General features: G+C 37.7%; 1 protein-coding gene across 23 annotated transcripts in view; it reads left to right on the forward strand.

Annotated features, from left to right (window-relative positions):
* The window catches only part of TCF4 (transcription factor 4), a 345,626-nt gene that overhangs the window by 96,668 nt on the left and 221,845 nt on the right, over positions 1-27,113 (forward strand). For 22 of the 23 annotated variants that reach the window (XM_019722094.2, XM_019722107.2, XM_074339930.1 and 19 more), the window contains 2 exons: positions 16,213-16,274; positions 19,076-19,172. The exons of the other annotated variant lie outside the window; for it this stretch is intronic. In XM_019722094.2, coding sequence (XP_019577653.1) covers positions 16,213-16,274; positions 19,076-19,172 — 159 coding nt within the window. The remainder of the gene's footprint in view (positions 1-16,212; positions 16,275-19,075; positions 19,173-27,113) is intronic. 23 annotated transcript variants of the gene reach the window in all.

Raw genomic sequence — 27,113 nt, forward strand, 5'->3', positions numbered from 1 at the left:
AGGAAGATGAAACACTGCCTGTGAAAGTGCTTCGAAAAGTCGAAAGCAGCAAACTGCTGTTGGGTATTTATTGTTGTGACCATGGTGTTCTGATTGTTATACTTGAAGCAGAACTTTCGATATTAATGATACTCTTGTTCATCAGTGGGGGAAATTTCAGTGGAAAGGTTTTCAAAAAACGCTGAGCTGTAACTGCCGTCTGCATAAGGGACATAGAGTGCCTAACCCCCTTTCTGTCCTGCTGTCATGTCACCAAGTCTCAAAAAGCTGTTGAACTGTAGAGGTGACAGTTGTTTTCTCCTCTGTCCCGACGCCAATGGTTGTATAATATGTATCAAATCACTAGGGTGCATATCAAAGAGAGCATAAAGAGGCAAATATTCCCCTTTACAATGACCATATAAGAGATTATTTCTGTCAGGGGATAAAACATACATGAAATCTGACTGTTTCACTGCATTTTGACTACAGAAATCACTGAGCTTGAGATTTGTACATTAACTCCTATGTTGTCAAGTGACTGGCAAGTGTTTCAATGTGTTAAGAGTATTCATCCGCATATTTCCTGCTGAATCGTAATCCACACTTGCATATTTGTGAAAGAAACTATTATTTAAATTATGGAGAAAGATGTGTTGTATGTAACATGTTAAAGCTAATCTTTATGGCATACCTATGGTTTAATTTCTGTTGTTAATAGTAGATAGAGGAAAACATTATGAATTTTCAGTGTATTAGGCTATCCTTCTCAGAGTCATAGGAGATTTGCAAAATGTTTTGTTAACTTTAGGAATTATGTTAGCGTTTTTAATATTTTCCTGTGTGCATAGCCCATTGGAGAGGCTGATGGCCCAGCCATTTAACTAAGATGCTACTGAGTCCTTCTTCCCTGTCTGGCACTGGGGTCAGATGGGAAACAAACAAAACACACCCCTTGTCTTCATGCAGCTTACTGTTCAGGGTGAGGGGACAAAGGAATCACTTGAGAATGATAAAAATGCAAGCCCAGTGAAGGACAATGACAGGCCACCTGACTAGGAGGACACAAAATCTTCCCCCTAAAAAGTGATGATTCAGCTGAGAGTTGATATAGGAATGAAACAGGCCACGTAGAGAAGGGAAGTGTGGGAGTGGGTCAGAGTGTGTGCTATTAGAGGAAACAAGTGTTCAGGTCCTGCATGAGCATTGTCAGGGACCAGGGAGGAGAGAGCTTTGCTCTTATCCTGACACCAGTGAGAAGACTTTGACAGGATGTGCGTGTCCATTCACAAAGTACTGTCTACCTATAAACTGCGCACTATGTACTAATACAGTGATGGCACTTGAGGCTCTATCCCCAGTTGTGGTTGTCTCGCTAACACATACTGTACTCCTTCCCCAGTGTGTGGTGTCCTTGTGGTTTGTGTGGGATTACTACATCTCCAGGGGACGGCGGGGATTGGACTAACGCCAGGGTAATCCTGTGTTCCCTGGCTGTCGGGATTGGTTCCATGATGGTCCCCGTCAAGGCAAAGTTCAGGAGAAATTTTGCTCTTTCATAAATTGAACTCTACAAGTAAGCAGAGGAATGAGGAAGAGGTTGTTCCAGAAATCCCATAACCATGATTGGTTCCAGCTTTACGTGGAAGGTGATCATGGATGTGGCACAGTGAAGGGATGGAAGGAACGCTTGTCTTTGCTGGAATGATGGATCCTGGATATGCCAACCCTAAAACCTGCTTTGTCTCTGGACTTTCCACTTACCTGGGCCAGCAAATTCTCTACATGAGGGGACTTTAGATGAGACTGTACCTAAAATTATCTTAATCTACTTCTGCCAGTACGGCTCACCAGGATGCCACTGCTTTCCTTCTCCTTTCTATACCCTAAATTGCCAGTATCTCAAAAGTGATGAGTCTCGACTGTGTAACTCGCCTTTCTCTCAAGTTCCATGATATTTGTTATTCTTTTAGTAATCAAATACTGCTCTTTATTTATGTCTCCCAGTCTAGGTTTTATATTTCAGAGAGAAAGAGCCCTCTTTTACATTGATTTTTGTATCCCCTTTGATATCAAATATCATGCTATCATAATAATAATCACAATAAAAATAGGAGTGGCACTTCTGTGTTCCAGGTGATATTTTTCCTAAATTATCTCTAATCACCGCAACAGTAGTAGAGGGTAGATATAATCATTCCCATTTTACAGAAGAAGATGCACAGACCCTGAGATGCTGAAGAATTTCTCCAAAATTACAAGTCGCCAGCAGCTCACCTCTCCTGGTTGCAAGATAATGGTTGAAAGAAAGAATGGCTAATGAATGTATTAGGTTTATTTTCTTGAGACAGATGAGACTGAGCAGCCTGAGAACATTTGGTGCTCAGAGGGAGGAAATACTAAGAGGGGAAAACAAGTTTGAAAGGGAGAGAAGGATAGTTCAAAGACCAGTTTCCCCTGCCTCATAATTATGACTAGTGCCAGCTCTAACTGCGTATGTTTGCTTTGCTTGGAAGATGGAATCATAGCACCAGAATTCACGGAAGCCTGTTTTTGAGGATGCATTAGTCAGGGTATGCTAATTGCTGGAACAAACAACCCCCAAACTTTAGTAGCTTAACACCACAAAGGGTTATTTCCCTCTGGTGTCTCAAGAGCTGTGGGGTGGGCTCTGGCCCCTGCAGTCTTTTGGGTCTGGTTTCTTTCATGCCTTAGCTTGGCCATCCCCTGGGGCCTCAGGGATTCACTAGATCTTTTGTATTGGGCTAAAGGAAGAGGGAAGAGGAAGTGCATAAAGGATTACATGGGAGGTTTTAGGGGCCAGGCCTGGAAACGGCACACGTTACTTCCTCTCACATTCTATTGGCCAAATCTTAGTCACATGATCCAATTCTACTGCAAAGGAGGACGGGACATACAGACTTCCTGTGTGTTTGGGGTTGGTGGGGGTGGGTAGAAATGGGGATTGGTGAAAACATAGCCACAGAGAGTTATACCAGGACCTGAAAGTTTGGTGACCACTTAGTTTTCACAGTCACTGGGTTTTCAACTAAGGCACTACCATGTGTTACAGACACAGCCTCTAGAAGACATTGCATATGAGACCCGCTGGTGGCCTTTAAGTGGGAAAGTTGTTTACCTTCCGTGAAGAGAAACTAATAACATGCATTTCAGGAGTTTGGGAGACTAAAGGAAATCATGAAGATGGAACTGATTTCTTAACTAGAAACGGATATTCAAACAATAATTATAGCTGCTTATAGGTTTAAATTGAAATCGCGATGTTGCTTGGGAAGAAAGGAAAAGTGCTAACACAAAAAGAATAAGGTGAAGGAATGGTGGGAAGTAGGATACAGGTACTCTTCCTTTGGAAACTCATTGCCATGTTTCGTGTAATTCAATTTCATTGCTTTTAGTGAAGCAGTTTTTATAAATAGTATAGAGGCTTTCCACAAATGTATTATTTCATATTTTTAATTTTTATCTTAAAGTTTTTAATGTTTTTAATTTGTAAAACTGATTAGATCTCCATATGCCATATAATTGTGGCCTTCTCTCTGGTTTTGGAGCAGTTGCTTTGCAGAGCCCTGTCCAGTGCCTTGAATTAAAGTAGGATGAAGCTGAGGGGTAGGTAGACCATTGAAAGATAAATTACAATACATTTGATTCTATGAAAAGAATTTATTTTGTCCTGGTTTGCATTGACTATATGTTGCTTTGATTTCCTTCTGTATTTATGAGGCTTGCAGTATTTCTTTTCTTTGGCTTTCTTATTTGTAACTGCAGATTTAGCGGTTTCTTTTGTGTACCACTTCCCTCCCAGAATTTGGCCCAACAGTTTTGAGTAGCTGAACGATTTATCGAGGACAGATCAGCTGAAATGTGGCTCAACTTTAGTAAAGCAGACGGAATGACATAAGGTTAGGTGACTGATGTGTGAGTTTTTGAATTTGATTTGGTTTTACATGGAAAGGTTGAAGCAATGATCCATGTATTCTAATAAAAATCATCAGTATAAATCAAATAAAATCTGGCTTAGTGGCTATTTTCCCACTGTATCACTCATGGCTAGCTTGTGCTGTTACAGACCACATTTGGCAGGCACTGTTTTTTCCTACAACTACATCTTAAAGTAGTATTGCAATCTTTGCTATGTTAAGAAGGCATCTTTACTAATCAAACTTTCTGCTAATCTCATCAGATAAATCATTATTCTCTACTGACAGCTGTGGCTTCCCCTGAACCCCTTCCCTGCTTCTTGTTTTCTCTCAAGATGCCTGGTTATCGTCATTCTTCAGGTCTTTGTGTCTATCTCCTTTCAAACTAAGGACATTTCTTCCATTCCTGAGGAAGAGTTACAGCTTTGTACCTTTCCACTTAGTGAATTTGTAAGACCGGTACACCATAGCAACTCATCTTTTTCTGACTAATAATCCATCAGTTATCAGATAGGCAAAAGGCAGGCAACATCCAAGTTGCAGACCAACTAAAAAACCAAAATGCTTATTCCCATGCATTTGATTGATGTAAACTTAGGAAAATACCAGTTGATTCTTTCTAATGTCTTTCAATTTCTACCCCCAAAAGCAGCACTAGTAGTTAATGCAGATGTACTTGGACTGTTTCAGTTACGAGAATGTTTTAAAACACTTGAAAGTGAAAGTAAGAGTAGCAGCATTTAGGGGAATAGTCTATTTTTGTTATTCTAGACCAGACCTGCTATTACAGACCTGGGCCTTTCTCAAACTTGTGTCATGTTGGTAAAATGATGCTGTATGGAAGGCAGGGAAGCTCAGAGGGGGAGACTAGCAATGTTTGTTTTCCTTGCTGATACGATTTTAAAATGCATATTGCTAGGTGGGAAACTCAGTCATTGTAATACCATCGACCTTTCCTAGTTTTGCAAGTGTTCTAGGGAACTTAAGCAAGTATTCTGTTACCTGTTAGGATTAAAGAGGAGAAAACAATGGCCTCTCTTAGGAGATAATTACCAATTTCTTTTTCTTTTGATTTTTGTTTTCATGCTTTTGAAAAATGGTATTAGTCTGCTTATACTTAAGAATGCAACTTCTCTTGATCCCAGTTTCATATTTTCTGTGATTCCAGATAGATCATTTAAAATGAGATGAATATAAAAAAACATTTTGGAAAGCAGATAGCGTAACACAAAAGTGTGGTTACATTATTGTGAGATAAAACGTAAAAACCCTTTAGGTTACCAGACATTCTTCTGACTACACACACACATACACACACTTATGAGCCTGACTATGAAAAACCTTTGCCAACATCTGCCAGGCATTTGGCTGAAATGGAATTGTAGGGAAATTTTTCTCAGCATTTATAATCCAGAGTTGAAATCCACCATCACTGTTTACTTTATAAAGTGACATGGGCTTCACCCAAGGGTTAAAGGGACTATTTCCACCTTATATTGATGATAATAAGTTAATGCACTCAATAGTATATAATATGCATATATGTTCTATCAAATGACCAAGTTCCGCTTCCAGTCTTTTCTATGCTTAAGTTTTTCTCCTCACTTTTTGACTGTGACTAGTTCATTTGTACACCTGATCTCTAAATGTGGGACAATATATTCTTTTTAAGGTGTTAGTTTACGTCCCACTTTTAAAAACCTTTTAGATCTGTTTCCTAGTTTGTTTGTTTTGCCGGCCCATGAAAACCGCACTGGATTTTTCTCTGCCTGTCATATGGGTCCTTCTCTATGGGAAGTGCTACTGCTATGGTTGGATCTCCTTTTTACGCAGTGGTTTAGAGAATGTGCAAAGATGCAAGGGACAGCCATTCAAAGCAGCACCGACTCCAGAATGGATCGTTTACCTTGGCTTTATGCATTGCGTTGATTCACAAGAGGGTGGTTCGATCTTGTCTTTATCTTGACTGAATTCCTTCAAAGTTAATAGTATAATATGCCTTCATGTATTAATCTTGTCGCTGTCCTCCCCACCCCCACCTATGTCACATGGCAAGCACTAATAATTTTATCCGTTGAGATGTCACTAGCACATAAATAAACAATCGAGGACTATTTCTTACCAATTCAGATAGGACAGAAATTTCAGTTAAGTTTTGCATTTATTGCCCTATATTTATGGGGTTTTAAAACCAGTTGATCACAGACCAGAGGATCTGTAAGGCTGCCTAGAAAACCATTAAGGGTTATCAATGATATTGAAGGTGGGGGAATTTTCGCTTTTTACTTTATATGCTTTTGTGTTTCAATTTTTTTTTTCAATAAGAACATAATAAAACTTAGTTGGAATGGTCTTAAAGTATCTCCCCATATATTGCTGATTAGTTGCACAGGGAAAAGTTCTAATTATGCAGTGGAGAATCCCGTAATACCTTGACCAGGTGATGGAATGAGCATAACAGATGAAAGGGGCAGGCCATCATGTGGCTCTGTATGTGACATCCTGGGAAAGACACAAGGCCGCTTTTGTATTATAGTATGATGTCCACCCGAATATAATCACAAGGAAGCATCAGGTAAAGCCAAGTTAAGAAACATCTATAAAATAACTGGTCAGCGCTCTTCAAAAATGCCAATATTACAAAAGAAAAGAAAGACTGAGGAACTGTTACTGATTAAAATACTAGATGAGAGAGATATGCTGATTAAATGCCGTGAGTAATGCTGGACTTTTTTTCTTTCTCTTTTTTTCTCTTTTTTGGTGGTTGGTTAAATCTGTTTATTATCCTTGAGGTCAGTTGTCAACCGTGGACTATGGATTAAATGAAAGCATTATATCAACTGTAGATTTCCTGATTTTGATAACTATACTGGTTTTGTTCTTAGGAAATACACACAGAAGTACTTTGGGATAAAAGGATATGACTGATGCAACAACCTACTCGCAAATGGTCAAGACACAACAAATTACCTAGTTTTACCTGTGTTGTAATTTAATTAAAATGTTTTAAAATTTAAAAAATGGAGAGAAACACAGGAAAATTTAAAGATATATTATTTTCTTGACTTCAGTCCTTGATCTTTTCGTTATTATTGTCCAGGTGGGGCCAGGATATCCATTTTTTTTTTTTTTTTTTTTTAAGGTTCATGGAGGATTTTGATGGTTAGCCACATTTGAGAATCAGAAGCTTAGATTATATGTCAGATGCCATTAGATAAGTAGCAGAAACTCCCTCAAATTTGCAGTGAAGGGTGAAAATTGACTTTGTTTAGTTTAGGAGTATGAACTTGGTATATACTGTTGGTTTTTTTTGTGGGTTTCAGTCTGGTCTGAGCAGCTTATAGTTCACTAGGTGACTTACTGTTCTTTAAATGCTACAAAAATTACATGTTCTTCTTCTACAAATGCCCTTCTCTCACAATTCTGATTGTCAGAGTTGTATGGTTGAGGATCAGACTGTATATTTAGGCAAAATACATCCTGTTGAGCCCATTAAGTAAAAATAAAGAGATTATTCCCCCGACCCAAGCTATTACAATTTCACGTTTGTGAAGTATTCCAAATTCATTTTTTAATGGACTGCTTCCCTTCAAATACATGTGGAGATAGATTTATAAAACTGTAAACAGTTTATGCATTTTTTATAGATTTCCATTGTATGCGTTTGATACTGATTTACCTCTTTTTAATTGCAGCAGAGATAAAGAATTAGTAGTTTAAAACAGTAGGAACTACATGTTCTGCTGTGATCAAGGAATTAGATAATCTGGCTTGTTTGCTTAAGGGGTCTGTATCTTGAGACTTTTATAGGGCAGTATTAAAGCTCTCAGCCTTCTTATTATGCCAATACCCAGAAGATTGCTTTAATGAGAAGTAAAGGGCCTTTTTCCAATTACAAGGGAATAACTGTATTAAGTTCCTGTGTTATGTCAACCTGCTTTGATTTGATTACTGTGAAAGAAATGGATTTATCTGTCAGTGTTACTTAATTAAGCCTTCTCATTGATGTTTTGCAGAGTAATATAGTGCGGTTTGCACATTTGAGCCTAAATACAAAGAAAATTGGCCTAAAACTAAGACATGACCCCTGAAGATAACATGTAAGATTGATTGCTTGTCGTTGCCAGGTCAGAGGCTGCAGTGTTAAACACAGGTAGACGACTGGGACACTGAAAGGACAGAATGAAAATTCGAGTTTATGGGAGTGATCATTGTAAGCAAAACTGGATTTGGGGGAAGGTTTTTGAATATGTCAAACTGTTTGGCTTCACCCATATTAGTTAAGCATCTGGAGTAGGGAATGAGATGAGATGAGACTAGAAGAAGCAGGAGAAGTAGACGTTGTTAAAATATAAAAGGAAAGAGAAGGAAAAGAGGAAAGCAAGAAGAATCCATGCCATTTGGGAAAAGTGGACCATTGTGGTTATGCAGAGCAATTACAGCCTACAAATATTTCAATTAAGCCAGCAGCCCTTTCTCAGAGCCTCACAAATGGTACCCTAGGGAGAACAGAGGTATAGGGGGAGAAGGAGAAAAGATAAAACTGTCATACGTTTCATCTCGGCTCTCTTTTCCCTCGCCATTGGAATAAATGTAATAAATTATTTATCAAATAGGCATTTTAAATATCAATTTGCATGTCTTAAGTCATTACAGTATTATGGATTTTGAAACATAAAAATTACATGTGTTAGTTGAAAAATACCTGTATAATCACATGTACAGGTTATCAGAGTTATATATTCTACTCCATTATGAAATGAAGCATATTTTAAAATATATTCCTTTGTTGTTTAACATGTTGTCTTCTGAAGTATCTACTTTTTATTTCTCACATTTTTTGATGCATGTTTGAAAATACATCTTTGAGAGATACCGAGCACCTAGTTAAAAATTTCCCCAAATTATATTCACTTTTAATTTAATCACTTGGAAGCTTCTCTGTGTAATATTGGACTTAGGTGGTATGTTTCAAAGTCTGTAGATATGGCAGTTTACTTCCAGCTGTTATTCTCAATTGATTTTAAATAAGTTTACCCCACCCCACCCCAACAACAGTATCTAGGAAGACTGATTTTTATTAAGTGCTTTTAGACGGGTTACAGTTCAGAAAGTCAAAGGAGGCGTGTAGAATTCCCTTGTACTCTTGCCTCAGTTATTCATGGCTCTTCTTCTTTCTGGGCTCTTAATTAGGAAGATGGGATCCTTCTAAGGAAGAAGGACTGACAGCTCTTTAAGAGGAAGGAACTGGCTGGTTGGTTTCACACATTTGAAATGCAAGGATGCTAAATAACACCCATGTCTTTCCTGTTAGATTATTCAAGTTAATGTATTATTCAAGTTAGATTGCCATTGATACTTCCAAATTGTATGGATTGATATAAAGACTTCATGGTTACTTTTGTCTCAATTTCATAATATACTCGCTATACACCTTGAGTTTCAGGAAGATTTCCGAGTTTCAGAATAAGGAACACTACTGTCATATTTATAATACAATAATTATGTGTTTTATTTAGTTCCTTTCATATTATCTGAATTTCTTTTCCTGTTTTGTAGCACTAAAAAATGCATTTAACTCCATATTTTAAATATCTGAGATAAGTGTAGTGTACAGTTTGGAAAAAATAGTTTATTTTGAACTTAAGGAAAATAGCATTGTTTTAAACAGTGTTCTGAAGGACATGTTCATGAAAGTTTAAGTTGGAGGTTAATAAAGGCGAAGATACTGAAATCATTTTCCTCTGAACAAATTTTCCTACACTATACTTTTCCCCTAGTACATCCGCATTTTACCCTTCCTTATCCAATTTATATGTTTATATAAACCATAAGATCATCTTGTACTTGACCTTTGAGTTTTTAGATTTATTGCATAAGGAAACTCATTAGTGCTAAGAAAGCTAGTGTTGACAACAATGATAGGAAAATGGAAAGCCCAGGTCTCTGTTCTTTATATTTGAAGGATCTTAGAATTTGTGTGAGACCCCTTGCCACAACCCTCATCGTTTGCTCAGTCGATTTGGGAAGGGCTGGAAGGTGCTCGTCACTCAGATCACTCATTATGAAGTATATCTTGTTTCTTACAGAAACAGAAAGAAGTGCTCATGGTTGTGTGGACATTGTCTATCAATATTTGAAGCTCCTCCACTCTTCCTTCCTCCGTCGGAGAACTCACATTTGAGTTCAGATTACTCTCCTTAAAGCTCTTATTATACTGCCTGCTAATGAAAATGTGCACATCCTGAACACGCTCTTTGCTGATGAAATATTTTGAACTCTAAATTCATCTGGCACTGACGGAGAGCATATGCCATCTCAGTTTGTGTGGAGGGCTCAGCCAAGGGTTCTTCCTGGACTAGGAAATTAGTAGGAGCCACAGATGTATGCAGTCTGTGAGTCTCCATGATGATGTGGAGGATATTTAATAGTACTTGTTGTTGCAGAGCGAAGGATTTAAGATGGGGTAGAATTCAACATGTTTCAGAGTGATTATCTTTCCAGGAAAAACTTAGCCTCAGTCTCCCAATGCATTCTGAGTAGTGAAGCGTTCATCGGGAAATCAATATATTTTTAGAAGAGTAGGGATTTGTCCAGTCTTAGCGCAATGCAGGAAAACCCTTTGGTTATTTTCTGACTTCATGAAACAATAGGGTGTTTGGCATGATCTGGGCATGACGTATGGAAAGAACCAACACACAACTCTAATTACCCCAAATCAGCAAAGTTAGGTAACTCTCACACTTGTTCATTTCAAATCAAGTTTAAACCTACTTGATATTTAGTCGATGTTCTAAGCTTGGGCCATTGGTCGGCATACGTAACTTCTGACAGCATATCATTTATACAGCATACAGAAATATGTCGAAAGGGTGAGATGTATAGAGAATATTCTAAAGGTAAATTAACTTACAAAACAAATCTAATGCTTACTGAATTTTCAGTGTGATTGTGCTGCAGAGATTCATGGAGAAGGTGAGATTTGTTCACTTTTAAGCATATTGGCTATTTCTAAAATCCAGGAGAATATTTGAAAGTCTCTGACCTGTTTAACAGAACTAGTAGTCATAAAAATGTGAGACTCAGATTTTCTTGAATAGATCACAATTTTACATATTTATGTGGTTTAATTATCTAGATTTTGGTATGTATTAGGCTCTCATGGCAGATATTGGTTACTGAGTATTTAGTGTAGGCTAGGTACTCCCCTAAGTGTTTAGCAAGTATTAATTAACTCATTTACTTTAATAATAACTACTTGAAGTTGGAAATCCTATTATCCCCTTATCTCCTGTTAAATACCTACTTTGGGTGGGTCCTGGGTTTTCACTTCTGTTCTTTTAGACCCAAGAGGCCATTAATTTTCTAGGTTGGCACATATCCTCAGGGCAAAATGTCTTCCTCCCTAGGTTCCAGCTTTCACTTTGATTTTGGCTTGATAATTCCTTGCTCTGTAGTCAGCTCATTGGTATTTTAAGGAAGATTAAAATTTTTTTAACCCAATATTGTGTGTGTGTGTGTGTGTGTGTGTGTGTGTGTGTGAGGTGTCATAGCCTGCCCTATTTCCAAGAATGGAAATCAAACCCACTTACTTTACAGTTGACGAAAATGGGTTCTGAGAGACCAGGGACTGGCTCAGACCATAGAGCTGGTTAATGCAGTCGCTACTAAAATCCAGGTTTCCATCCAAATTCCCCGTGCTATTTTCTGATATTCGTCTGGTCTAACTGATAGTTTTGATTTCGTGGTCCATATAAGCAAAGTGGAAATTTGAATAATCAAATCACAAGTTTAATGAATATAGTAGATGGGAAATTATAGAAATTAAAAATTTTGTCTGTATATCATTTCTCTAAATGGAGTGTTTGGTCCTACTTCTGCCCAAACCTCGCTTTGGTGGTTTAGTGCTGAAATGTCAGACATTTTAGAAAGGGCTTATGAAGAACTACTCAAATAAAAGGAAAGTTTGGGTATTGTCAGGCTGCCTCCTAAGGAAATCACGTGTAAGTTACTATGTCTGTCCTAGGTTATGGTAAAATTAGAAAAATCTTGAGCAGTTGAGTCCATTTCAGCCTTGTGGAAGAATAATTTCTATCATCCACTTGCTATTCTGCTTTCCCTCCTACTGGTCTTTCTGTCATTTATTCTCATCGTGGGTAGAGGGTGGAAACAGAACAAAGGAGAGGTGAGAACTAAATACTCAGACTGCTTCTATCCCTGGCAGTTTTCATGTTACTGTGTCACCTTCATGGATTTCCTGAACAATCTGTGTTTTCATCCAATTCTCGCTGTGAATCTTGTTTCACTCTTTGCTTTGCCCACTCTGTAGCTTGTAGAATTTTGACCCCCTCTCCAGTCTTTCAAAGTGTACATTTTGATAAGCTCACAACACTTCTGGATTTATTGTTTTCCTGCCTTTGTTTTTCAGTCTCTTGATTTCTTCAAATATTTACTTTTATATTTGTATTGTATCGTATGTAATTCTGTAATGCTTTGTGGACACAAGAATGAACATGCCCAAATAAATACATTCATTCTGTCTGGGGAGAAGTGACTGGAGGTAACATTTGATCTGGTCATGGTGAGATTGGCAGTCCTTAATGGGTGGGGGTGGGGGTGGCAAGCATTTATGTGGTAGGGGAGAACACTCACTGGCTTTGAGCATTGGCAGCACCTGTGCTGGCCAGTTTTGCCATTTATTGTCACCCTGGGGCAGTTTTCTACCTGAGCTGAGCCTCAGTTTTCTCATTTATAAAATGGAGATACTACGAGTGCATTGAAGTGCTCAGCAGTTGTCTGACACATATTTAAGCTCACTGACTGTTAGCTGCTATTATTTTTTGAGATACGAAGAACAGCCCAGGCAAAGAAAATAGAGATCCAAAAACATGGAGATATAAAAGTGTGTGCCATGTTCAGGTACACCAGGAGGGAGTGGGAGTAAGGGACGGCCAAGGGGAGGCCATGTGCACCGTGTACATAGAAAGTTAGTCTGGGCAAGAACTGCTGGGATACAGATGTGATGGTTGTGTGTTAAGTGCTGCTAAAACCGGCAACCTAGGCAGGGATTTTAAGATAGGAAGTGAGAGAGGAAACTGTCGGTCATGTGGGACATGCATCTGTCTTGTGTTCCCAGGAGAGTAGGCTAGGGGATCTCAAATTCCTGTGTGCATGAAATTACATGGGGACCTTGTTAAAAGCACGTTTTGTTTGTTTGTTTTGTTCTGTTGTTGTTTTCTTGACCCCATCCCCAGAGATCCAGACTCACTAGGTCTCATGAATCCTAAGATGCTGAAATGAGCACGGCTGGGGATTCTGATGTAGGGTGGTCCGCACGTTCACTTTGGGATGTACTGGAATAGTTGTTGAGGAAATGCATGCTGACTAACTGGCAGGTCTGAGGAAGCTCAGTGGGAGGGTAGATGGAAGCAAAAGTAACACATTTACCTTCATTATGAGTTACAAATATCCATTATAGCCTTGTGTCTTCTTGCTATGGATGATGAGCACCAGTGATATAGGTATTTTTTTTTCAAAGATAAAATATAATCAGAAATTGTGTGATTGTTCTATTAGGTTTGGGAGAGCTAGAGATTTGTCCTTATCTTCTCGATCTAGCAGGAGGCCTGGGATGGAAAAGCCTGTTAAAAAGATAGCAGTAACTGGGAGGAAGGTGCAGCAGCATGAGATCAGGAAATGAAAAAGGTGGAAATGGGAAAGGATGGCAAAAGAGCAGTCAGATTTGATTGGTTGGGAATCTATTTGTGAAGGAACCTAGCCAGTATTTAACCTGTTTTGAAAAAGCTAGACTTCCAGCATTTTTAATTAGTGGATTGCTCGCTTTTGAAATTGCCCAGTTGGGAATACTCAAGTTTTGATGTGTTTTATCTGCCTGCTAATTAGCAGGCTGCTTGGTTGACCATCGTTTCTCCTTTATTTTGTGGACAGAAGACATATATGAAGGTCTCTTGAAATATTCCAGCTCAGGTCTGAGTTAAAATGCACGAGTCACTGTATTTAGTAAGAGTTAGTACTAAAATATAAATCAAATTGTAGAATATCTGTTCTCCAAATCAGTTTTTTAAATCTTTTTGCCCTTTGGTATGATTTCTCCTCTAGCACAAGGCTTTTCAATCCTGGTGTAAATTACATTTGGGGCCAGAATATGTCTTGTTGTGGGGGACTGATCTGTGTGTCTATAGGATGTTTAGAAGCATCTCTGGTTTCTGCCAGAGTAGATGCCAGATAGTACACCCCTCCTCCCCCAGTTGTGACAACTCATAATGTCTCCAGACATTGCCAAATGTCCTCTAGGGGCCAAAATTGCTGCTGGTGGAGAACCACTGGCCTGGTATTACCATGGTCCTCTTTCCTCCTTGTCTCTGCCTACTTTTCATGTCTAATTTCTCTTGAGAAGATAAAATGGGTCCAAGCAATAGGGCATCTTATGGTAGAAACAGGAATTCACTCTGTTCCTTCATTATTTTGGGGCCAAATTTAAGAGCAGAAACCTCTCCAATTAATCCAAACTGGCTGTCTCAGGTTAAAGGGAGTTCAAGACGTGCCAGACTTCTGAAAACCTGCAGTGTTTGACAGATTATGTCACTTATATTGTTATTTATTTATTTTTTGTTGTTGTTGAAAAACACTTGATTTTTGGTTAAGCATGAAGGGAACCCTGTAAGCTACAAAAAGTATTCGTGTGAAAATCCAGAGGGTTCTAAGTCACTCCATCATGTCCTTTGGTGTAGCATACACAGGGTAGGCCAGGAGGTTGGGTTGTTAAACAGCAGATTTGGGGAAAGGACTGCACCTTCTCTCCAGATTAGATGCACTCCCCAGAGCTTTCTTGACAATCCTTAAAGCTCACTGTCCCTGATTTTAGCTGTCCACAGGGTACATCTCTTTGCAATTGCATTATCTTCTGAAGCACCAAAAAAGGAACTGAAATAATTTGTTTAAAAAAAGAAAGAATTCAAGTTTAGTGATAATAGTTTTTTTGTTGTTGTTGCTATTCAGCCTCTTAAGATATTCTGAAACGCCATGTGCTCCACTGTACCCTGTAATAAATCAATTAATTATACTATGATTACTTCTACTGATAATAAAATAGCAGTAATAAAAGGAATGACAGTAGTGCATTAAGAGAATAAACAGTATCACTGAAATGTTAGGAAACACAATAAATGGGATTATGTCTGCTGAACCAAAGTTTCACACCTCCTCCTCCAATTCTGTCAGAGCAAGTTTGTGATGGCGTCTGTTATCAACCGTGATCAATAATAGAACAGTGAAACTTTTCATACTTATAAAGGGCCTTTCATCAAAAATCTCAAAGCCATTTCTAAATATAGAGTGACTGATCTTTAAAACACTTTTATGTTTTAAGCAATTAATATGATAACTTAGCTATTCTACTCTCTATCCTGAGTATTTGCCACTTGAAGCACTGATTGAGCATTTAGTAATCTGGTCAGCATTAGAGTTTCGCTGCTACAGATTTTAGAAGAATTCCAACTTCTCAGCAGTTCATGTAGGTCTCTTCACCATCATTACTCAAAATAAAACATTGCTTTAATCACTTTTATCTCCACATCTCAATGCCCAGATTAAGGATCTGAGGCCAGGTGGCTAAATCTATTTAAAGAAATTCAAAGACTAATACAGTGATGTCTTAAAACAACTTAAAAAGCAAAATCCTAATATCCTTGCAATGTACTGGGTGCAATAGCCAACTGAATTTTTCTTTTGTACATTTTGTTGCGTGCTTGTTGTCTGGTGTGACAAGCCTTGGCTAGAGACCACAAAATATTCAAGAGCATGATGGCATGGATGCTGCCAATGTTAGTATCAATACTTACTTGAATTTAATGTTTTGTTGTTGTTGTTTTTTTGTGTGTGTGTGTGTGTGTTTTTTTTTGTTTTTTTTTGTGTGTGTGTTTTGTATTAAGGTTGGGTGAGTGCATTTGTACACTTATTTTGTCCAAGAGATTTAAATAAAACTTTTAAGAGCAGTTTCACATGTACAAAAGTTGAGGCTGTGCAACACTGTGAAAGATGGAAGTAATTTTATGTTCATACCTCTGGTTCCTGAGGGTCCAGTTCATTTCTGCTGTGAATTTAAATGAGTTAATTTAAGTAGATGGGTCAGAAGCCACTATCATCATACTAGCCCCGTGCCTGATTCTTAATTAAAGGCAACAGGAGATTAATTTGAAACATTAATTTAAAAGTGCATATACAAAAAGAAAGAATTATTGCCAGAAAGCCTAAAGAACTTTTCTCTTGTCCCTAGATGTAGAAGACAGAAGTAGCTCAGGGTCCTGGGGGAATGGAGGACATCCAAGTCCGTCCAGGGTAAGTATATCTAATCTTTTTTCCCACAACCAGACATCCCACATATGTAAATTGACAAACGGAAGGTGAGTTTCTCTCACGTACACACACAATTGTACAGATATAGATGCATACCAAATTTAATGAGGATCAACTTGTGTTTGGAGTTTTTTCTTCATTCTCTTATGGGATGCTATTATTGAATTTGACACCTGTTTCATGTCTGCTAACCAGGAGAAAAATCTCTTTATTAAATATTTGGCCTTATTTTGCCAGTTATTGATCTAGTATGGCACGACTTTGGAAAAAATCCTAGTATCCTTGTAATGTATTGGTGTGAATAGACGACTGAATAATTCTGACGACCTAAATTCTAGCCCACCAGTATGAGCTGCATAATAAATCTCAGTTGATTTCACTTTGTAAACATGTGATTATTCCACTAGGAGTACCTTTGGTCCCCAGTTCGGTTCATTCATCTATTTGGCCTCAGGTTTTTGCTACTCGTTTTCATGGTTTTCTTCCATGATTTGCTTATTAGTTTGGGTGTAGTGGGAAGACCATGGAATGAGGTGGGAGTGGGGTGGTTAGGCAATATGTGTTTTTGTATGTATATGACCTTGGGCATGTCATTTTTCCTCTTTGATCTTCATTCTCCTAATTTGTACAATGAAGAAGTAGAACCAGTGGATCTTTTATGTTCCTTCCAACTTAAATATGTACTTTTTGATATATAATCTGTCTTCAGATGAATCATTTCTAGGCCCTCTAAAATTCATGTCAGCTTTCATAATATGCACATAATACCGCAAATTAAAAATAGAGCACATAGCTAAACACACATCTTCACCTCCCCCAACCAGCTGTATTGATGAAGCATTCTGTAGGGAGGTTACTCTTAAGTACACACATAAACTTAAGGTTGGGGGAGGGCTCTGTTTTGGCATAAGAGGCGAGGAAGGTAATCAAGCTGTCAAAATGAGGACATTTCAGCAAGCCGTAGTTATCCATTTCCACCTGTCCTTTCGCCTCGTGGTTCTCACTGTAGTCTTCAGGGGACAGCAGGATCTCTAAGCTTCCCAGTAACTTTGTTGAGCCCTTGCAGCAGCTGTCGAGGTTGACATTCTAATGCGGTATGTGGATGAGTTGAGGAAATCTTTCCTCCTCCTCATGTTACACTCTGCACTTGCAATAAATCCATTCCCCTGACAGCGAGTGTAGAAGATGACAGTGCTTCTGTCTATTGTTTAGTTCATTCAGCCTTACTTCATGTCTTGCGATTTCTCAGTTTAATACATAGTACTTTCAATTATATTTCTGAGAACAAGGGCAATTTAGGATCATTCTGACTTTTATTTAGTTTTCATTAACTGTTCTGCCCCTGTTTTCAGGGACTATGTTGGTGAATAAGTTTGAATCAGTATTTGCAATTTATATTTTCTGAATCCAGAGTTTGCATGAAGCAGATGATTGCGAGTGACTTGACCTGTACAACCAGGCTAAGTCTCTCTTCTCTCATCTTAAAGTGGTGATATTTTCAACTACCTTGCAGTACTGTGCTGAGGTTTAAATTAGATAATGTATATTAAGCTTTTAGTATGCTCTCTAGGATGAGGACACTTAATAAATCATAATTAGTATTATGTAATGCCTAGTGTCGAATGAGTGAATGTAAAACCAGTGCTAGGTGTTTACAATGTGACATCTTTCTATATACTGACATATCGACAGCATTAGATCGCAGTATCATTTAAGTTAGTTTTTATAAATGAGGAAAGGCAATTATAAATGGGGCTGTTTGGAATGTTAAGGGTTCCATTTATTCTTTCGTGAGGTGACATGCGTTTTCATTTTTCATACAACATCCGTCTTTTTTGTGTGGGCAGAGTCTGCCCTTTCGATAACATGCCAACTGACACCTCTGAGTAAATTTCACTTAGTCTTTATGGGCAGTGCAACCAGCTGAGCAGAATGACTTTTTTTTTATTGGGGGGGGGGGTTACTTAATGAACTTTAGTAGACTGAAATTTGAACCATATAATATAGATGATTTTCTTTCCTATATGTTATCAAATTCCTCCATTAAAATAAGTGACTGGGCAGTTTGAAAACATTATTTTAATTTTAAATTACCATTAAAACAATGAGTTAATCATAATAGTGACAAATTCCTGCCAAAAAGTAATGTCTGATTTAAAACCATTCTTTTGTGACGCACTTTGTTCAAATCCAGAAGTACTAATTTATGCTAAAGTTTCGATGTTCGTTCATAGTCGTATTGTAATAATTTTAACATTCTATGTGTTAATTCCCTAATAGAATGATACAGTTGTCTTATAATCACAACAACTATACCCAAAACACTGAAATTTCAGTATCATAAAAACCAAATGTTGCTATTGAAAAGGCTTTACCTTGGTCTTCCAAAAGCAATTCATTGCAGGCTATGGGAAATTTTCTTTTATAGCACGACCTTGTTCTACTTTTTAAAAATAATGTTGGCTTATCAAAATAACAACTTTTAATATTTACAACATATTTTATGTGTCAGGTGTTTTACATACATTATTTCACTTAATCACATCAACAGCGTCATGTAGTTGGTACTGTGATTATTCCCTGGATTTCACAGTAGTTATGAGGAAAACTGAACTCTGCAGACTCTCGATCCCTCATTTACCCACCGCACCCGTGAAGAGGCAGGTTCCCTATCATGAGCTTCCCAGGTCGGAATGGTGGACTCCAATTGCTTTGGGGGCATATGTACATGCTGATTTTTTTTTTTAATGTAAAATTGAAACACGCTGTTATTTTATTTACAGAACTATGGAGATGGGACTCCCTATGACCATATGACCAGCAGGGACCTTGGGTCACACGACAATCTCTCTCCACCTTTTGTCAATTCCAGAATACAAAGTAAGACACATTTTAAATTAATCTGATATTTTTTTTTTTAAATTAATACGTTTTACCATGGGAGGGAGAACACAAGCCCAGACAGAGGTTCTGTTTTTAGGAACTTGCATCTCCAGTCAGTTCAGTATCATAATTTTAAATTGCAGGAAAATATTGACAGTCTATATTTGGTAATAGCGCATGAAGAACTAAGTATTACGACCATGTAGAATTACAGAATTTCAGTGATACCACATCTACATGGAAATTTTGTCTCCTTAGACACAAAGCATTTATTGTCATTTCAGCACTGCAGCAGTTTTCTAAGTTAAGGTTGATGAAATCAAAGTTGTGAAGATTTAAAATAAAAAGGTCATTCGGCCTGCCAGTTGGCAACGTGATATAGTCAATATTAGCTGTGAATTTTTATTATAAGGGGTTATGGACACCCCTTTAATAATAGGTGTAATGGGCTTACTAGGTTTTAGTGTGCACCAATCAGAGGAGTGGTGGGTTCAAGTTGAATTGTAAAATCTGGTTGTGTATTTAAGGCGTGAACTTGAGTGCTAGTGGTCTAGGCAGTTGTCATCCTGCTTTACTGGAAGTGAGCTGTGTTTGAGACACCACAAGTTCCGGCACGCCCTTTCTGGTGGCTTCCTTAGCGTAATTTTCTGCTCTGACTGTCCTATAGGATGTTTGTTGAACAGCAATAACTTAAGCAACAAAAAGATAATTCATAATGGCTGAAAAGGTCTCTAAAGCTGGTTAACCTTACATTTGATTGGAAAAAAAAAGATCTTTGTTCTAATAAATGTGAGTTTTTAACAATATTAGTAAATCTCTCAACTTGGCCAATTCTATTGTGAATCCATCAATAAAGGAAGTTAATTTCTTGGCACAAGCTGTTGGACCATACTCCAAGGAAAAACACAGCCATAATTATATCAGTTTGAAACCATAATTGCAAATGTTTCTAAAGAACTCTCAATATTTAAACCTTGGAACTATACTTGTTGTTTAAGGTGTAGGTAGTCCTTGAATCTCAGTCTTTTTTTTTTTTTTACTTCAAAAATCACCATTAAATCCACCTAAAGGAATTTCAACATTTAACACAAAATAGACAAAGCAGAGAAATACTAACAATTTGTTTTTAATGGATAATATATCATATGTTTGTTCCTTTAAGTGTCCCAACCTTGAGAACCACAAAGTTGTCTTTGATCGTAGGTTGTTCTTGTATTTGTGTGTTTTTGTTTTGTTTTACTTTAAGATGGTAAAGTTCATATTTATGTTTTAACTTTGTAGCTAAAACAAGAATCCCAGTTTTTCATCAATTGTCTATAGGAAGTTGCAACACGTTTCCTGTTTTCAGGATATACAGATGCATATGACTAGATACATTTGTCAACTTAAAATTTAAAGAACAGCTATGGACTCTTCAATGACTAGTAATAATTTTAAATTCTACTGCCATCACTTCTCTATTCATCGTCACCCAACTTCATAAAATAGAATAACAAATTAATTTGAAAATATGAATCTTGAGAAGTAGCACTTAAAGAGTATATTAAAAAACTTCCTTAGAAGATTCTATAACTATCCTCTGATGAATAAAGTAAGTAAAACACAATAAATAAACTACTTCCTCTATTTAGAAGTTTGTTACATGCATGAATAAAAGCTTTCCAAAGAATGGATCAAGAGTACCTTGTTGATAAATTAATATTACAGAATACACCAAGCAATACAAAGATATTAAATAATTCTTCTTGTTCATGTGTCCTCATGGGCAACTGTTTTACAAACCAAATTTGTTTTTGCAGTCCAAATAGTGTTTAAAATATAAGTGGCTGAGAGTCTAGAGCTGGAGGGAAAAGAGTTCTTTTCACTTAGTTGTTGTTTAAGCTGAAAGTCGATGTCAGCTGTGTTCTTTTATCCTGTCTGCCCTCCTTCCCATTAAACGCTTAAATATGGAGGCCAAGACAGTCTCCTGCATTGTGATAGGAAATGCTAGTATGTCCGGAGGCTCCCACCCACTGTTCCCAATGAAAGGACTTCTCTGTTAGATAAGCTGTCTGGTCTGAAACATGGCTCTTTATTGTTTACAAACTGCTACATTTTCCACCTCAAGCAGATTTTTGCACAGAAAAGAATTGTGCTTGGGCTAAATGGTTTATCTGACATTAACGGTGCAGTGTCAGACTGGGGTCAGGAAAGTCACCCTCAGAGCGAGAGGGCATGGCGCACTGTGCAAAAAAGGAAAAAGGGAGAAAAAGGCACTTAAACACTCTGAAATACCTTGCATTTTTAGTTTGGAGAAGAATTTTTTAAAAATATTTTTAAAGAACTATGATGCTGCATTAAAAACTCTTCTCACCCTTGTAATTTCTCACATCCCAAACGCCTTCGTGATTGGCTTGAGGATCTCAGGGCTAGATTCGGGAACAAAGGTTCTCATTGATTTGACTCAAGCTGCTGTTGATTTAAAATGAAACCACTTTTGAGATGAGCGATGCTTGGTGCTATGCTGCATCTTTGCAAAGAGACGATAGGTCACCTTCAAGATACTAAAGGCAACCAATTTACAAAGGGAGACAAAGACAAAATAAGATCTAATAGTGTCGTGAACAATTTGAACTCAGAATATATGGTATATTCTAAACTGTTCTTTGTGTCCAAATTCTTATTCTTCATTATGATCTTTGTGGAAATTCTCATTCTACCAAAAGAAGGTATTAGACTTTAATGTAAGTTTTTGACAGGACTCCAATATCCGCTCTCAGAATCTTTAGTTTTCATTAAGATTACAAAGGATTTCTTTACATGTCAGTGACTTAATTTTACTGTGATGTCACATTAGGGTAAAAGCTATAGCATCAGAAATAAATCAGCCACTTTATTGGACCAGATTCTCTATTGTCAAATCAATCAGGCCTGCAACTGAATTAGGCGTCTGCTACAGAAATAAGTGACACTAATTTTACGGGAAAGAGTTATTAACTGCAGATGACCTGATTTTTTTTTTAAACTGTTCAGTTTAGTGATATTTAGTTTATTACAGGGAAAGAAAAAAGTAATGAACCACTCTTTCCTTTTGGGAGTGAATTAATATTATATATTTTGTGCTTTATGGCAGCACACTATTTTGGAGAAATAATGTAAGCATCGCTAACATTTGCTCATAAACTCTTACAGTCACAAAACTCTCTCTTTTTTTTTTTTTTTACAATTTTGAACTCTTTGATTTCACAGGAATGGTTTTGCATAAATGTTATAGGTTTGTAATATAATCCTTATGTTTGGCACCAAAATAATAAAACTCAATTTATTTGTATATTTCAAATTTATGCAAAATGGGTTATAATCTATAAGAGTGATAGAGTGTCTCCATTAATTTTTCCTTGTAGAAATAAGCTTGCCTATCTGAATATAGCACCCTGTTTGATAGTTTATGAATCTCTAAACTAAAAATAAACAAAGGAACACAAGTGCACTAGTGCATATGTGTGCACACACACGCCTGTTACGCTAGAATTAATGACACCTCTTGGTTTGTAAGGTTGCACGACTCCTTCCATCGCTGTCTGTAGTTAGAGTTGCCATACAAAGTTTTGGAAGTTGTATAGTGTCCATCCTTTAAAGAAGAACGTAATTAAAATAAACAAAGCAGCAAGCCCCTAGCTTTTTTGTTTGTTTGTTTTTTGAATAAGTATGCATTGGTTTTTGTTTTTCGGTTGGTCTGGGGGAGTCTGGAGGAGGTGAGAAATTTAATCCCAGAGTCATCTACCTGACTGCCTGCACTGGCCAATTGACATACTATTTTACCTGACATTTCCTGAGTCCTCACTCGTTGCTTTCACTGGGTAGAGACAAACCAGTTTGCATTTTGACTTGTTTGAATTTCTACGTCCTGTTTTGTATCGAAGAGAAAACGGAGCACGTCTTCCTTGTCCCTCCCTATGATTATTCGTAATAATGTACACTTGATTTGGTGGACACTTACTTGCTGCTGCTTTAAACAGTTAGATTAAACCTTTACAGGTGGTCAGTGGGGAGTGCCCAGAATATGCTAATAGGGCAGAAGGGTCCTGGGTCTGAGGGTTGTTTTGAAGAGAACTAGATGCTGTGGAATATTTTGAAAATCCTGGCAAAAACTATATGCAAAGAGTATGGATTTTGAAAAATTTTCCAGTTTTTTTGTTGTGTTTTTTTTGCCAAGCATTAAACTTTTGCAGGTAATTGTCCAAATATTTATACAATAGGATACAATATATTTTCTAGCTAAAACTTTTTGATCCAAGGAAAGATCTTAGCATGCATTTTCCTTCTATTGTTCCAGGGCCTTAATTGAAAACCAGATTGTTTGAATGAGCAAGTTGCCAATAAGATTATAGACACGCATTGGTGAATGAAGGATTTGAAAAGTGATACTTCTGTATGGTTGGGTGCAGCTGAGTTCACCATCAGCTGCTGTGTTTTTACATGTCCCTTTGTGAATGATTCGGTTTCCTTATTGTGGTATTTGGTTCTAGTTCCCCTAATGGTACTCTACCAGTGCACTAAATAATTTTCCACCATCAAGTAACTGGTTTCTAAGCTAGTTCAATGGAACATTTTACTGCAGGATTAGATCGAGGTTTCCGCAGAGCTGAAGAAAGCTGCTGGCTTATAGGATGACCTTTGAATCTCATCTGGGTTAGCAGTTGATATTTTGATTTGGTTACTGTGGTCATATTGTGACAGCTGCTAGCTCATTATAATTCGGTTCCACTGCTCCCTTAGCCTAGCAGGAATATTTAGGTTTGTATTACTTCAAAGTGTTTATGACTACCCTGAGTTTAGCCTAGCATAAAGGTGAAGTGTTGTGAGCATTTTCAAATCCCAGTGGCAGAGGCTTGTGGCACACTCTTCTTGTAAAACGGCAAATGTGAGTAGATGCTAACACAGGGAGTTTTTCTTTTCATTGTAAAACTGGAAATACCCAACGAAGAGGCTCTTACTAGGAAAACTGTTTTTGAAAACCTTAACCTACAAAGGAAAAGAATGACCACAGAGAAACATAGCTTTTTCAAAGCATGGGTAAGATTCAACTTGACCTCATGGTCAGATTTTTTTTTTTTTCCATGCGGGAATATAAATATTGAAAATAACAAAACCTGTACACTAATGGCAAGTAATTGAGGTTCAAAAGTGCCAGAGTTCAAATAATATTTTAGTAACTTCTAGAAAATGGAATCGTGAACATGGATGCCAGCTCCCAGAAATTTTAGTTTACTTTTAAAGTATTCTGAAGTTAGAGACTGGTGTCAGGATGCTTGCAAGTTCATAGTTAGGGATGGCTGTGCATTTTCACTGTCTTTTTTTATGACACTTTTTAGTTGGAGGTTATCTTGATATCATCTGTTTTCTGTTGGACTGATAATGTGGGAACAAGCAATTTCTGAGAGAAGAAATGTTCACTTGTGGTCTATTTGTTGTTAATTTTCTTTGGGAGTTTTGTTATTTTAACATGTTAAACTTAAAATGTCTTCTGAAAATATTAACAAACATGACTAAGTGTCATTCTGAGTGGTCTTATTAATCCTGATTTTGAGCTAAGTCTGGGACTCAGAACTGACTTTTCTATTCTGTGTTTTGCTACAACTGCCTGTGGGTCCTCAGGTCAGCTACTTTTCACATCTTTAAATTGAGGGTGGAACAGACCTTTAGATGATCTCTGAGGTAATTTTCTTATGTAATGGTTCATTGATCTTTTAGGTATGCCATTTTATCCTTATACTGTATTTTATCTTTAGAGATGTTTGATCGTTCTTTTTAATCCATTCATCTCTATTTTATGACACCTTCAAGTAACTTTGCTAGAGATAACGATTTCCAAGTGTAATTTTTGAAGCCTGATTCAAATGGATGTTTCTTTTCTACCTCAACTCATTCCAAATCTATATTTGAATGATTAGATTGATTGAGGATAAAATAATAACCTATTAAGTTGCATCAGCAGGCAAAGAGTATTATGCGTGGACCAATGCTTGGCAGAGTTGTAGGAACTCAGTAAACGGCTGTTGCGTGGTTTCATTCATGAATAAATCAGCGAATCAGATACATAGGGTTTAAACCCTGAATGAAAAGCCCATAAATTAAAGGCAGGTCCACATCTCACTGTATCGCGAAGAAAACCTTAAACCAGAGCAGTCATATAGAAAGTTGCTCTATGGTACTGTGTCCTTTGACTGTATAATGTGAGGAAATAGACCATAATCCAGTGTGGTAGTTTACAATTTTCAATAAACACACCATAAATTATTTTACTTATAAAAGGAAATAAATAAAATCAATATTTTTTAAAGGCTACTGAAAAAAGTTGAGTGTTTCCAGTATGCAGATAACTTATTTCCTCTTGTCCAGTCAATAAATATTTCTGTTCCTCTTTCATTGGTCTTCTTCCCTTTCTATTCAACCTCCCATACTCTGGGGTAAAGCATAATTAATGCTGTGATAATCAAACATTTTATAGTCAAACTAGGTGGACTAAACCAGGTTTTACAACATTTAGAAGAACTGATGCCAGAAAACTGTTACTTGAAAACTATAGTTAACAGAAAAGCATAGATCCTCTAAATACCAGAGGAAGATTTGTCATACAGAAAGTTGTTGTTGACTCTACGAGAAAATAAATCATTTAGAGTCAAGTAAAAGTCCAAAGCAGTTTGTATCAGGTTGGAATGCTTGGCTTGGAAGTAATGGACAATATGACGAATGGTGGTTTAAGAACATTTTTTCTCATACTTCATGTCTGGTGGTAGGCCACTGCTAGAATTGGTTTGCAGCTCAGTGATGTCAAGGCTGGTATTTCAGTGTCTCTTTTGTCCTTTCCCTCATTGTCTCAGGATGATTGTCACAGCCTCAGGTATCAAGTTTGGGCTTGATGCCGTAAGATGTAGGGAAAGGTGAGCCCAGTGGTGGGAGTCCCCTCCCTCCATACCTATATTCCATGGCCACCTCCAGCAGCAAAATTTTGGCAGGGGGATGGGAATGTACACAGTAGCTTCTCCAGCCTTGCAATGGAAGGGGACAGAAAAGAGTTGAGAATTCATGTCAGCTTAGCAACTTACAGGGTTTACTTCGTTTCTTTTAAGAGAAAAATATATAATTTTCAACTTAACAGTTTTGAAAATTAAGAACAGGTCTCAAAACTTTCATGTAATATAAAAGGCAAAATATAAAAATAGGCTTCAGCTCTAAATTCTGGCCAGCAAATTAGAGAGAAAGACAAAAAGACATGGAATAGAAAATAAGGTATTGAAATGAGGAAGAAAGAAGCAGTCCAGGCATGAGAGCCCTGCGCAGGCAGAAGGAGTCTGAGGCATGCTGTCCTCATTTCATCTTCCGGGACGGTGCCTTCAGCGTCCTCATCCGTTGAGCGAGGCAGTAGCTTGCCAGAATCAACCATCTTTATGTCCGAATCACCTAGCACCTTTACTTTCAGGTCTCTGGCTTGAATTCCTGCTGTGCTACCCAGAGCACCCTGAGCAGCAGGTCCGTAGCTGCAGCCACCAGCCTCTTCCCCAGTCCCTTTGGTGGTCGTTGGCAGAGCTTCAGTCCAGTGCCCACTCCCACAGGCTCCTTTTGCAGCCATCCAGAGCAGGCCTGGAGCAGCAAGGGCCCCGGACCGGCCACTACAAGCGATGGCTTGTTCCCTTGCCAGACAGTCTCCTAGGAATTTATTTCCAACAGCCTGCCATGCTCCCGTGAAGCACTAGACAAAAATGCCCACTGCCTGGGGCAAAAAAAACCCTTTTTTATTTTGATATGTATACAGTTGTATTTGTTGATCTTTAATATGAAGGATTAGGTGCAGCCGAAAAACAACATTTAATTTTAGTCCACATGCCAAGGCTGCATGAAATTGTGGTGAGAGCTGGATCCAGCTTTTGGCTAGAAGGCGCCTACCACTGCTGAACA

Source organism: Rhinolophus sinicus, linkage group LG09, assembly GCF_036562045.2.
Source record: "Rhinolophus sinicus isolate RSC01 linkage group LG09, ASM3656204v1, whole genome shotgun sequence".
In the NCBI taxonomy this organism is placed as follows: Eukaryota; Metazoa; Chordata; class Mammalia; order Chiroptera; family Rhinolophidae; genus Rhinolophus; species Rhinolophus sinicus.